At 45.3% G+C, this 14,552-nt stretch overlaps 1 protein-coding gene across 2 annotated transcripts in view; it reads right to left on the reverse strand.

The window, feature by feature from the left end:
* ZBP1 (Z-DNA binding protein 1) overlaps positions 1–6,889 on the reverse strand; it is a 14,888-nt gene extending 7,999 nt beyond the window's left edge. Inside the window, exons 1-2 of one of the 2 annotated variants that reach the window (XM_025204698.1) lie at positions 6,652–6,889; positions 1,423–1,650 (exon numbers count right to left, since the gene is read on the reverse strand). In XM_025204698.1, the coding sequence (XP_025060483.1) occupies positions 1,423–1,650; positions 6,652–6,676 (253 nt within the window). In that variant the 5' untranslated portion in view covers positions 6,677–6,889. The remainder of the gene's footprint in view (positions 1–1,422; positions 1,651–6,651) is intronic. The other variant, XM_025204699.1, reaches the window with a different exon arrangement.
* Between the last annotated feature and the right edge of the window lie 7,663 nt (positions 6,890–14,552).

Raw genomic sequence — 14,552 nt, forward strand, 5'->3', positions numbered from 1 at the left:
CCATTTCTGGAGCACGCAATACGAGGTGGGGCATGTGGATTGGACTTGACTGGGCAAACACAGGGGCACTTCTTGACCTGTGCATGGGCTTTGTCGTTCTCTCTAGTTATTTTACAGCCAAAGATCACTGGCTGGAAGTACCTGGTTCTTTATAGTGCTTTACAGACTTATATCCCTGACCCCAATTTTACAGGCGGGGAAAAAGAGGCACAGAGAGAAATCCAAGGTCCCTCATCAGACAAGTGGACAGGCTGGGACTATAATGTAGGTGCCCTGAGTCCACATCCAATGTTCTGTCACCTTCTAATAAAGGACCCCATTGTTCCCCGTGAACGGGAGGAAACGCTCGAGTTTAACAGCAGAGAGGTTCTTGCAGATTTTTATGTTGGGAGTGATCTGCCTCCCAGAGGAAAAAGGGAAGATTTTAGGAGGTCCACAGGATGCAAAGTGCATCTGGCTGGTTCCTTCTGCAGAAGCTGCACTTACAGACCTAACCTCCCACAGCTTCTCCTGACATCTTCCATGACGTGAGGCAGGACGGCCTCCAGGATGGGCCAAGAGGCAATGCCTCATCCTTGGGCATCTATACATGCGTTCTGGGGTGGGGGACAGGGGGCGCTTTAATTAGAGCGGCTCCAAGAGCTGCTCTAATTAAAGTGCCTGCAGCATCATGTGTATTCATCATCCCGTGCTTCATTCAATGAGCTTTACTTCGAGCGCCCCTGCTGCCATTTTGAAACATGGGGAAACCAAATAGACATGACAGGTTGTTGAAGCACATTAATTAACACACTCCGGCAGACGCGATTAATTGAATTAGCTTGCGTCAGAGCAGATGTCCGGTGTGTGTATAGATGCCCCTTGTGGAGGAGAATCTAGAGCATGCTGCCTCTACCACAGCTATGACATATGCAGAGGTTCTTGTAGGGAGGTAGGGAGGTATGCCGGACAGGCTGAACTGCCCTTTCTATGGGTGAAAGTATGAGAAGGGGCCTGACACCCAAAGATAGGCCTGAGCCAGCTTTAGTTGGCTTCTGGAATGCACAAGACTGCAAATATTCCTAAAAAGCTGTTTTAAGCAGTGTGTTCTCAGAAAGCATGACACAGGGTTTATTTATCTTCCCTACAAATCCCTCTGGACACTACTATCAGTGCAGGATGTGCTCTGGACTACATGTACCTTCTGCTTTATTCAAATTTCAGTTCTGTATGAAAGAGAGAGAGAGAGAGAAAGCCAATTGACTTGCTACCCACTGGACTGAGTAAAAAATGAATTCCAAGTAATTGAGGTCAAGGGCTCAATGGTCTCTGATACAGTTAGGCTGTAATGTAGCTATAGCCTTGCAAACAGAATCTCCTCTCAATTGCTCTCAATATCAGAAGGTTGCAGATAGAGCATTAAAAAGTTTCCAAAACATTTACCAGCTGCCGACTGGGGGGTTTTGCAACAGCTTTCCAGCTCCGTACCATCTGCACAGACAACCCACTTGCCACCATCCCGTTTCTCTACTTGGCCTTCCTTATGCAGCGTGTACAGCGCTTTATTGGCTTCCTGCTTTGTAATTGAACATCCACTGGCAACTTCAATGGCCTTTTTTGGAGTCTCAGCTGCCCTTAAATAGTCCAAGATGCGTTGCTTCACTTCTGAAGCTAAAGGCAAGAACAAAAAGCTGTCTATAAATTAAAGCAATTAAAACATTGGTTTTGGATTGTTATTTATTTATTTTGTAGCTGAACTTTCCCCCCCATTAAGCTCTGGCTTGTATTAGGATTTGGAAGCCTGGGCATAACAGGTATATAATTATAATCACAGAAAGCAAAAATGTACCTCAGCCAGACAGCACAGTTTGACGATGGGGGCAGGAACCGTGAAGAGACTACAGGATGTTGTGGCTTGGCACTGCCCCTATCCATCATGGCCACTGTGCTGCTACAAAAAGGCTCTTTTGAAATCTTGTGTGTTTAATCGCTCACAATGCCTCCATGGGAGTAGTCACTATCAGCTTAAGGACTTATTTTTTTAAAGTGACACCCTCATTATAGCCGCACATTCCTGGCTGTGAAGGACCTGTTTGTCCACCTCACAGGACTAGTATCACTGATGATGTCCATATCCTGTCCTCCACTGTAGTGACAGATTGTAGGATGTGGTATATTTAGACCATAAATGGACTTTATTTAAAAGAAATGATGCATGGAAAAGCCCTGCATACATTCAAAGCTGGTTCCCTGGTTGAAGCTAGTCCCATAACTAAGAGCACTGACAGAAGTGACATTTTCTTGTGTGACTGGCCCCCTAAGGGCTCTTCAGCCATGCCCTGATAGACATGCATGGCTGCAGAGCCCAACTGCATGACAATTTGAATCCTCATTACATGAGCGTTCAGATGAAGATGCTCCAAAGAGAATCACCTTCATTAATATCTGTCAGTCCATGCTGGGATCCCCAGCCCTGGTACTGTCTTCAGAATGGGAGGGGGAGAAGTGAAGGGAGGAAGCTTGGTCTGGTTTGCCCAGCCTGCACTGGAGGGTGGGGCAGGTGAATTGGAGCCCCCTTCCCCCTAGGTCAGGGCTAGGGGAGACAGTCTGCAAACATGCAGCCACTCCAAACTGGAGCTCAATCCCCCAACCCCCTGGACATCTGTTGGGTCAGGGTGGATCGCTGTAACTCATGTCACTTGTTGTAAAGCACCATGAGTTACAGCAGGGAGCTGCACATCTATTAGCACCCTAAGGCATGAAGGAATTGACATTCCACTTGCCCCAGGTCTGCCTTGAGAGGGTTTTTTTTATGAAAACTAGAAAATAGTGAGAAGTGCAGCAGACCTTGAGGTGCCCCCTCACCAATGACCATACAAAAAGCAGAAAGAGCTTCTCTAATCAGAAGTACATTGGTATATCTAACCAAACCCCACTTTATTTCCCCTGGCATACCAATGCTGAGAAATGCTACCAGCACGTTTGCCCTTGCATGCAAACTAATTTAATCAAGAAACAGGAAATGTGAGGCAAGTGAGCTTAGCTGTCATTTTACAAAAAACAATTAAATGCATGAGATGTGTCCTAATGATATTATTAAAAAGAAATTCCAATCTTCCATTAGCAGCGGCATTAATTATGGTGAGCACATTACATTCACTATCATTTACAAGAAGAAATCTTGTTGCTATACAGCCTTTTAGAAAAATTTAAAAATAAAAACATTTGATTCAATCCCCTCAGGAAAGCCCCCACAAGAAGCCACATTTGAATGAAGCTGTGATTATCTTTGTTTTTTCAGGCTGGTAGTAAAAGAAGTCATAAATAATGTTCAGCAACACATTGTGAAATGCTGTATTTTCTCACACATTATGCACGCCCTTTTCCCCCCACAAAAATCTGCTGTAAATTGGTGTGCATATCATATATAAAAGAATATGGTTAGAGCAGTTTCTGCTAATCACTGGACAAAAACAAAAGTAAAGCCTGCATGTGATTCCCAAGGCTCAGCTCCCTAACTGCTGCTACTCATTTACTTACTACAAGGAAAGATCTTTTTTCTTCATTCTGCCTTTCAAAATCAAGGTGTGTCTTATTCCAGGGCATACAATAAGTGAGAAAATATAGCTTCTTTTACCCATTATACACCAGCTATGGGTCAATCTACAAGAAGATGTGAGGAACTCATGGGCTTTTGTACAACTCAGTGACTAAAGCAAATTGCCTTTTGCCATTGGAAAAGTGCACAAGCAGCTTAGGGCTATACATTATGCATTGAGTTAGCCACAATAATGCACTTAAAATCCCCAAAGATGATTATGGCTATTAACTATATGTATTCAAAATCTGGATGCTACATCTGGCAGCCTGAGCACCTCTCTAACAGCAATGATTATGCTAGGCCCCAGGTACTGAAGGGACTTTGTTTTATCCCCTCAAAGCAATTGAAATCTCATCTGAATCAGGGCAAGACTTTGTTTTGTAGGGCAGCCTTTCCAAGGAAGAATGGCATTGAATCCCAGCTTATGTTCTTCAAAATGAGTCTTAGTTACATGCTGTCCTCCCCTCCCCACCCACACCGGAAAAAAAACAGTTCAGGAAGAAAGAAAGAAGAATTTTGCTGGAGTTTCCTATCTTTTAAGTTACATTTCCTCTGGCTTTTGCTGTGGGAGGAGCCATTGATCAGCTGTTAAAAACGTCCTTGGATGGTACCCAAGATTCCTTTACAAGTTAGGACTGATTTTGGAATTACTGACTGATCTCAAGGATCTGAGAACATCAAATGCGCCTTCCCAACTGAAAGAGAAAGTCATCAATAGAGCTCACCATAAAAGGACATTTATTCAGGGCCATAAGCAAACTTATTATACATCAAAGCTAGCTTGTAGTGAGGTTTTCAATCCAAATTCAGCACGGGAGCACTTAAAAATATATAACTCAGCTAAAATTCAACCCATGCAGAGAGCCATGTGGCTATCAGCAAAAGCTGTCTGAGAACAAGCAAATGCATCAGTTGAGTGATTATGTGGATACCTGCTGAAAGAGGGGGATTTGCAATTATCCATGGATGATTTTCTACATGTACATCTCCCGTTATAGTGTAAAATCAATTAACAATAGTCATTTGCTTCTGAACACATTGGTTGGAGAGAAACATTAGTTCAGAAACATTAATTTCTGGACAAATGTTTACAATTAAAATGTAATTTTGATTCCACTCAAGTCCTGCACCAACACATTGTATCTAGGCCAAATTCAGAGGATAAATGAGCAACTTCAAAAAATACAGTTCAAGCTGCAGAATGATGGGAAATGCCCCCATATGGTTTGCTTTTAGGAGGATATGAGATGCCTAGTAAAGATGGGGAAGGGATCAGACTGTTCTTGCTTCATAAAACTTTGTCCCTTGACAAGCAAGCTCCAAAAGAAACTTTTTGCACAATTCTGAAGCATTTGGAAGCAACAGCCAGCAAAGACAGAGAAGGACACTGTGCCAATACAAACTGTAGCCAAATACCACCCAAATACCACCCTTTTCCAGGGTCACCCAGCTGGAAAGCTTGAGACAAGAGACAAACTGGAAAAAAAAAAGGCTTGGATTTGTCCTCACTTCCTCTTTCCTTCTCCAAAAGGGCAGCAAAGTTACTCTGCATTTACCAGGACATACCCTAGAAGGGGACCCAACTCACAGTATTAGCAATGGGAATTTTGGCTTCATAGACGTCCCCAAGGGAGAGTGAAGGAATCCACAGGAGGGTTTTTGAAGACAATAAGTAGCATGCTATACCAGAGACTCTGCTCCTAGAAAGATTTACATGGTAAGCAGTCCTTGGGGAGTCAATGAAACTTTCCACAGGAGGATGTGTAGCCGTGACTGGGCCTAAAATATCTAATGATGATAAATTCTGGAGAGAAGTGAAGAGAAGACAGGAAGTCTGTATAAAGGGGCCAGCCTTTCCAGCCAAAATGAAAAGAAAGGGAAAAGTAACATTACATTTTCTATGGATAAACCAACTTTACAGCAAATCAGACTATCATTCATATTGGTGCTATAACCGTTACAGAAATGGCTCCTGCACAGTCTTGAAGTGGACAAAGCACCAGTCTTATCCTGAAAGGTGCTGCCCGTGCAGAGAGCCCTTCTCTCCCATTTAATACAGTGGAGCTAAGGGTGCACAGCTTGCAGGATGAGGCCTGCGGTTGGAACACTGCAACGTATTTAGATCCCCTGCTGTTGCCATTCTGACGGGGCATTGAGTATTAGAGACTGGCACCCTCGTCATCCCGGCTATAGCAAGTGATGCACAGTCCACCTCCACTGTCCAGTAGCACATAAAATACAGGGTAGCAAAATGGATGGGCATTTTCAGGTGCCAGCTCTCATCAAACCAAATTTTGGGCCATGTCATTTTTTTCCTTAATTAGTGTAATGATTTTGCGTGCACAGATTTAGTTAAAATAACAGTCCCACATGCTTCGGGCCAAGCACAGCCGGTAGCACCTGGGGAGCATGGGTGACTTGTACCACCTTAGTTGGGGGGGTATGTGCCCCCCTCCCCCATCCTCCCAACAACCAGGCAGCAACCGGGGGGAGGGTCCCTCTAATGGCCAATTGTGCTGACGGCCCCCACTGGCCAATTGCTGCGGTCGCTTCCAGAATGGCAGTGGCCATTTCTGGGAGTGCCATGGTGCTCCCACTCCCTGGCCAGTGCTTGCGATGTGTGTGGCTGGTCTACCCAGCTGTTTTTACTCAACTTGTCTACTTTCAGCCAACATTTTCAGAAAAACTCAGACTTCTGTCTGTTAAAGAAGGCCGTTTCTAAGATTTGGGCTGAAAGCTGCCGGTTTTCCATTATTAAGTTAATGAAATTGTTATTATTGAAATATTTCCTAGAAAAACACTCCAGTCTTGCTCATGACATCCCCGTGAAAGCAGGAACTTTTCTTAACTCCCTTCTCCAATTACAAAAAACACAGAAGACATAATTTAGCTTTCTAATCTCCACGTCTCTCAGCTTCCTGTTCTCAAGACATTTACTACCCAGCATAGTGTGTCTGCTTGAGTTTGTATGCTACAGAGCAGCAGTAACAAACTGGTCAAGGAAAATAGCCAGCAGTCGGGAAAACCAGGTAGAGGTCCAAATGTAGGAGATGTTTGAAAGCCAGTCTTACCTTCCCTGGATGCTGCTTTTGCCATTTGTCAGAAGTCCTGATACAGATCAAAAGACAAATTCACAGTTAGCCAGAAACTTACGGACTTCAGTGTAAAAAATAAAGCCTGCGTCAGTGCCAGGAAGAAACAAATGTACAGTCAGAACTAAGAGAAAGCCAGAACTTGTTGCTTGAGGCTTAGTTTCTAACTCCAATTTGAGGCTTGGCTTCTAATCAAGCCCTTGTGCCGTATCGGAGAAGCGGAAGTGAAACTTAACTATTGTTTTATAAAACGAAACTTACTGATCTCGCAGGACAAAGTTCTTCTTTTCTAATGGGCTGGTGGTAACACATGACACTATGACTCAGACAGTTTTGGACAAGTCTAAACTGCAGCAGGCTTCCCGTACCTCAATACAACTAGAGCAGATTTCGTCTGATAAGGAAGATAAGGAGGGGAAACTTCCAACTTGATGTTTTGCCTTCTGTCTTAACAGAGGGATGTTCTTTTAAGCCATTTACATACAGCTCAGTTTTGCTGATCTGGAAAGGTCCTTCCCAACTCCAGGGAGTAGCCTGGATCCACATCTTCAGGCACGAGCTGTGCTCTGTAGCTTAAGGCACTCTGAGGACCACTGCATACACCAAGAATCTGAGCGCACATGCCGTGATTATTTATGCAACTCGATCATCAGAGATTGTTGCATATGCAGTATCTGCAGCTGGGTGACCTTGTAGTAGCCAAACTTATTAGGAGCATATGCAGGTTCTGGGCTCAGAAACGTTAAGAATAAAGGATCCATTCTGCTAAATCCCATGCTGCCAACTCTCACAGTATAGGGAGCCTTAGAGTATTTAGTGTTTTCTCTTAAAGTCTCAGCTAACCAAAGGGCAGTGCTCATGTGAAAACTCAAACAAACATCTCACTTTCATATCTGCAGAAACCAAAAAAGACAAACCCTTCAAAAGAGATGGAGACTTGAGGGCAAACAACTCCCCCTCCCCCGCCCCTTCAGTTTTTCACGTGTACATTTTTAAGGCCCTTTTATAGTTCTCAAGGAACAACCTCACACTTTTAAATGCTTGGGTTTAATAACATGGTACTGGGCAAAACTATCACCAGCTGAGAGAAGAGCAAGTGTGGGTAGAGCAAAGAGGAGGAACTGTGCTCCCAGCAAATCGGGAAATGGAAAGTGAAATACACCACTCCTCAGAAAACCAAACCAACATGTGCCATTTCCTTGACAAGGGAATGAAAGCCTGGGTGAGACAGAGGTCAGTCCTCCAGGGAGAGAAATGATATGAGAGAAAGAAGGAACAAGCAGGTGGGAATTGTTGCCAGCCTTGGCTATTTTCAAGGGGCCTGGGCCAAGCTGCAGAAATGAGGGCTGTGCGAGGCTTCAGACTGTGCTTCGGATCCAGAGAAGCTTCGGACGCTTCAGCGTTGGCTTCGTTAGGCTTTCCAAAGTCGTTCGGAGCTTCCAAAGCACTTCGGAGATCCAGCCATAGGGTATAATGGGAAATCAATGAAATATCTATAACTTTGTTGTTTTTTGTCTGATTTAGATTATGTCTGCAGAGGTGGTAGCCTCTGCTGAGAGCATGAAGCTTGCCAAGTTTCAAGAAGATAGGTGCAGGGGTTGGGGGGAACTGCACCCCAAATTCTTGAAAGAAAAACTTGTGTCATGTCCATGTGTGAAAGCTGCAGGGATGGTAGCCCCTGGTGAGGCCACAAAGTCTGCCAAATTTAAAGAAGATCGGTGCAGGGGTTTGGGGGACCTGCACCTCAAGCTGCAGACAAGCAAAACTCGTGACATGGTGACACTGTGTGTGTTGAGGCACAGCAGGGTGACAGCTGCAGCGATGGTGGCTCCTACTGCGGCCACAAAGCCTGCCAGCTGTCGAGATCAGTGCAGGGGGGTTCTGGAGCCCTGCACCTCTGGCTGCGGACAGGCAAAACTCATGCCGTGGGTGCTTGTGGGACTGACTGTGTCTGTCTTGGGGGGAGCTACTGCAGGCCTGGCTGCTAAGCTAGTGTGTCAGCAGTTACCAATCAACCATGATTCACTCAGGGACCAGCTCAATACACAATTGCTAGCGAATGTAACCAGTTAATTAGCAACAATTAACACCTACAAAACCACAGACTAAGGAGAGGAAATAATCAATACAGACAATCAACTGCCCCATAGGAGCCATCGTCCCTGCAGCTGTCACCCTGCTGCGCCTTAACACACAGTGTCACCCATGGCACGAGTTTTGCTTGTCCGCAGCTTGAGGTGCAGTTTCCCCCCAAACCCTGCACTTATCTCCTTGAAACTTGTGGCCTCACCAGGGGCCACCACCCCTCCAGTCTTCACCCCCCTGTGGTGTAACACACACGTGACATGAGTTTTGCTTTCAAGAATTTGGGGTGCAGTTCCCCCCAAACCCCTGCACCGATCTTCTTGAAACTTGGCAGGCTTCATGCTCTCAGCAGAGGCTACCACCCTTGCAAGTTTCATCAAATCAGACAAAAACAACAAAGTTCTAGATATTTCATTGAGTATACCCTATGGCCGGATCTCCGAAGCTTTGAAGCCTCCTCGGAGCCGTTTTGGCTGGATCGAAGCAGAAACCTGGTCCGGAGCTCCAGATCAGATCCCTGGCATCCAAAGTGGCTGGATCCAAAGCCAGATTGAATAGCTGCCTACTCGCACAGGCCTAGCAGAAATGTGGCTAAGCAGAAGGCCAAGAGTCTGCTTCTGAGTAACGGTAGTGTGAACCTTTGCAGATGAGACAACTAGCTTGGTCAGCAAAAAAAAGGAAGCCATCAGACAAAATTAAACAAAGCACAAGGCCTGAAAGGAGATAAAGGAAGACCATATATTAAATAATCCAAACACATTACTGTATATCATAGCTTTATCTTCAAATATTAGCAGCAGTGATTGATGTAACCAAATGTATTAGATGTTATTTTGCTATAATAGATATATTGTGTTAAGATGCTTAGATAATTTGTTAAAACAAAAACAGCCTGGTCAGAGAAGACCATAAACTAAGGTAAAGAAGAAACAGGCCAGTGTTGAACAGCGCTCCACAGTGGGGAGATAAGAAACCACCCCTCGTTTTTTTCCCCCAAGGATATAAATCCCAGCTAACTGACACCTTCCGAGTCCATAAGGTTTAGTCCAGTTCCAAAAGTTTCAGTGAAACAAAGACATTTAAATAAAGCCAGATCATTTATTTGAATATTAAAATCAGCCATCTGTAAATATTGGGCGTAGGCTGGAGGGAAATTTGGACAACTCAGAAAATTCAAGAAGACCTGCAGCCAGTCTGCGTGCCACCCTCCTCTCACCTCTTGAGTCTCCCCAGTGCAGGTGAGAATCGATGTTGTGCTGTTGCGGGTAGCCAGATAAAACTTAAAACCAAACATATATCCCAAAAATCTAAGGTGTAAGCAAATAAAAGGTTTGGCCGTAGACCTGTTTCTGCCTCTTTTATCAGTAGCCTACCCACAAGGTTAACTGCAGTCTGGGTAACAGGAACAATCCTGGCACCACAAAGATTGCCTTGTTAATCTACATTTACACATTGTGGATTAACTTTCTTTGTGCCATATTTTTTAGGGAGACAGGGGAATGAAGAAGTCTCCCTGGGATTAATTCTGAGGTACGATTGCATGGCTCCACTTTTACACGGGCTACATGGCACTGACCAGGACTTTTGCATCTGTAGCGGGTGCACCGGCTGCAGTAGCTTGCCAGCTTGAGCAGGATGCCAAACCATTGGTAGAATTTCTTCCACCAATCAGGAGAGGGTGTCCCCCCTTCTCCTGATTGGTGCCTTTATGATCCAGGGGCAGAGCTCCTGGGAGGAGGGGTCCCGGTGAGGTTTTCACTGCCCCTTGCTCTGATTGGACCTTTTGTGATCCAGGGCAGAGACCCAGATGGCTATAAAAGAACAGCATGTTCAGCTGGGAAACCATACCAGCGAAGGACGAGAAGAAGAGCAGAGCCAAGGAAAGCTGGGGAGAGCTGCCCCAATGGGCAATAGGCCTAGGTACCTGAAGACGCTGCTGGAGAAACTACCACCGGAGCCTCGGCCCTGGGAGCGGTGAAAGACCACTCGGGCCCCATCAAGGGGCATCTTCCCTAAAGCACTTTTGGAGCATTGCCAGTCCCTTTCCTCCCACAGGGACACTGGGCCTCGGCCCAGAAAAGGCAGGCTGAGCCCCACCCCTTGCCTCGACAGAAGGGTGGCCCTTGGAGGGTGAGCGTGAGCGTGTGCCTGACAAAATGGGGAGCTGCACCTAATATTTTGTCAACTGGTTGTACTGTGTGAGTTGTGTTATATTTTAGCAGGTAAATAATTTTAAGGTTGTTATTTTCTTTTGGAGTCTATTTTTCTTGTTGCTTAATTTGTTGAGTATTATATTGGGAATCTGGTACTTACCTGCTGGAGGCCTACATGGGATTGCCCTGTGGACCTCATGGTTTACCTTAAGGATCTCGGGGTCCTGGGTAAGGGGGCCACTCTCAAAGCATACCCCACACAACCCCATTCCCAAATATAGTTATAAGGATGTGTATGTACAAGAGTGTATAGTGGTTAATTTTCTCTAATATTACCTATTACTTTGGGATATATAATTCTTTATATGTTAAATACATTCTGTATATAGTTAAGAAGCCCTTTGTGTAGTGTGGCTTTATAGAAAATAGAGCAGGGACTGGCAGTTATTTCAGGCGGAGGGCCGCTTACTGAGTTTTGGCAAGCCATCAAGGGCTGCACGACAGGCAGCCAGGGGCAGATAAATACTCATTTTCTAAATTTTTTAGGGACCCCGCGGGCCGAATAGAATGGCCTGGTGGGCCGCATTTTGCCCACCCCTGAAATAGAGGGATCTGTACCCGAGTCGCAGCGCTGTTGCCTGCCCACCTATCCCATCCAATTGAGGATGGGGCACACCCTTGGGTGTACCCAGGTTACACATCCCATGTTTAAAATGCTGTTCCCAAAAAAATAACATTCTGGGTCATCTTCTACCAACAGTAGGAAACATGCATAGTAATATACTTAGCCTTACCTGACCTTTCATTGTCCTTCCTAGCCTTCAAACTGGCTGATCCATGCCAAAAACGGGGTAGCTGAAGATACCATGACACATGACCATGAGAGAAGCACAGCGTCACATGGATCTTTGAAGGCTCTCCTCTCCGACTCAGTTCTGCTGCACCACATCAAATAAGTAGGGAGGCCCCCTTTTAAATCTAGCAGATACATCCTGGAGGGAACTCCAGATGTTTTGCTGAGTGCATATAAAAGGCACAAGGCCTGAAAGGAGATAAAACAAAGCACAAGGCTTGGGTTTACGAGTATAATCCGGCACGTACAGAAACCAACCAGCATCTCTCAGGACCAGGACGTTTGCTGGTGTCAGGCACCATGGCTCCATCAGGGACTGTGGTCTGATTTATCCTCAGGATGAAAAGCCTCCTAGAGACTTTTGACAAGACAAGACCAAAGTGCATCTCCAGAGGTTAACTCCTGAAGCCTTGATTCCTGCTTCAGATACCCAGGTTTCCATTCCTAAATTGTACCGGTTAAGAGCAGAATCGGAGCTTTTCAAAGTTTGAAGCAATTGGATGAAAGAAGATGAAAGGAATTAGAGGGAGAGTAGTATGAACAGTGCCCTCTGCTTTCACCCTGGCAAGTCTGCCCTGGTAAAAAGGAAAACTAGTTCTACCCTATGTACTCGATATCTTTGGAGAGGTGATTTTTTTTTTTTTCTGGGGGGAGGGAGGTGCAGCTTTACCCATAGTTTTCATTTCTCCTGGTTTTGTACCAGGCTGCTTATTAGCAATGCACGTCATCACTGAAGGTGCCTACCTCTGCACTTCAGAACTATGCAGTTAATCAAATCCAATTTAATAGAGCCAACCTGACTTAATTGTTCAATGTCCAGCTTCTCTGCATTTGCAAGGGACAAATACTCCAAGGAGGCACTTTTTAACTGGCATCCAAAACTCGCCGTGAGATGCTGCGATTGTGATTTATTGCTGCTTCTAACAATCAATCTCAAGGTACTGTGTGCATTTGAACAGGGAGCCTGTACTGTGCGGGGAGAAAGAAATATGAGCAGCCACCAAGAGCTGACAAATAATTAATTCTGACTGATAGTCAATGCTCTCCCAGATTTCTGCATTTCAAAATCCACTCTGAGCACTTCACATCAAATGTTTCAAGTTGCTTCTCCTTTGTGCAGTCTGGAACCACTGCTTTACTTCGTTAGGGCTGTAAATTCCATTACGTGTCTTTTAATCTCATCTGACAATATACACTCAACATGCTGAGATGCGGAGAAACCTAAAGAGCAGGTCAGTCTATTTTACCTGTTGCTCATTATACCCGAGAAAGATGAAGCACCATATCTGCCTGCAGCGATCCCAGTTCATGCAGGGACTCAGATGGGTCACACGTACTAATCAGGGGCAAAATTGCTGCCATGGGGGTTGCCAGGGTGCACCTCTGTGCTGTAGGGAACGGTGACAGGTAGTCATGGATTCACCCTCCTTTGTGTGTCGGTACAGGTGTCAGTAAGGTAGCATGAGGCCTGGCAGCAATGACTGAGGTTCTGACTATGGCTGGCCATTAGGAGAAAAATTAACTGAGAAAATTTAGCCTCAACAGTAATGCTGAGTGTAACCCATTGGTCACGATGTTAGAAGGCCACGTGCCCAGACCAGGTATATCACAACCCCCTACTTCAGAGCATTTTTCTTGCGAGCTCAAGCTGTTGCAAAACCCTCCTATAGCTCCAGAGGTCACTGGCCCTTCCTCTGGTGTTTCGGACAAGAGGGCTGCCATCACATTTGCGTGCTCTGTGTTTTTGGAAGAGCTCCACAAACACGGCCTAATCATTACCACTGTGGTAGAGAGGTTATTGCCCCTTTGTTTAGGATGCCAATTGAAATCAGTCGATCTTGGAAATGTGTCATGGAACAGACTTCTCGATCTTCTCCCGTCAGCCCTACTCCACACCAGTCCTATCATCAGTTTGCTCTGCTAAAAGCTAGCTTTTCAACTTGTGCAAAATAGGTGTAGCTCAGCTGAGTCCGATTAGCACCAACCGGGGCTCTGGCAGCAGTTGTTTTTTGTTCTTTAGGGTGGGATTGTTGTTTTATGAAAGTGTTTTTCTGCCCAAATTTGCATGCAATAAGGGAGGAGCTCCATAGGAGCCTCATTTGCCAGTCAGAAGTAACCCCACTGAAAACCCAGGGAATCACACCGCTATGAACAAGGGATAATCAGACCCTCACTCATCCAGGCAGCACTACTGTGTGTGCAGCTCAGCAGAGTTTTAATACTGGCCAACACGAGGCTTTTCAAAAGGTGCTTCAGGGAGCTGAGTGCTAAATGCCACTGAGTCCCCCGGTTTCCTCTGACATAACTCAGGCTAATTACTCTCACCAGTGATAATCCTAGATGTAACTCAGGTTGGAGTTTGCAGACCAGCACACGTACCTTGAAAGTCCTAGCTACTCACGTCTGAAAGAACAGGGAACAGCCATAGCCTTCATTTGACTTGGGCTATAGGAGAGTGCCCTTTGGACCTTTTCATCTCCCACCATGTTTTTGCTAGCTTGACTGTGACTAAAGGGAACTTCCCTTAAGATCTAACAGTCCGTCCCCACCTCTTCACCCGCAAAGTGCCATGCATACTAAAGAAAAGGAAAAGTAAAGAAACCTTGAAAAAAACTGCCTCCTTTCCCTGCTGTTCCCTGCAGAGTCCGTACAAGTCCTCTTCAAAGAAACCACCCTCTAATGCATGTTGTGTGGTTGGCCAAGATCCCATTTCAGAAGAATTTCAGTCCCTTTGGGTGACAACACACATTTATTTGAGTGGAAGAAGGATGAAGTGCAGTGTTTGGAGT

Source organism: Alligator sinensis, unplaced genomic scaffold (genome assembly GCF_000455745.1).
Source record: "Alligator sinensis unplaced genomic scaffold, ASM45574v1 scaffold970_1, whole genome shotgun sequence".
Classification (NCBI taxonomy): domain Eukaryota; kingdom Metazoa; phylum Chordata; order Crocodylia; family Alligatoridae; genus Alligator; species Alligator sinensis.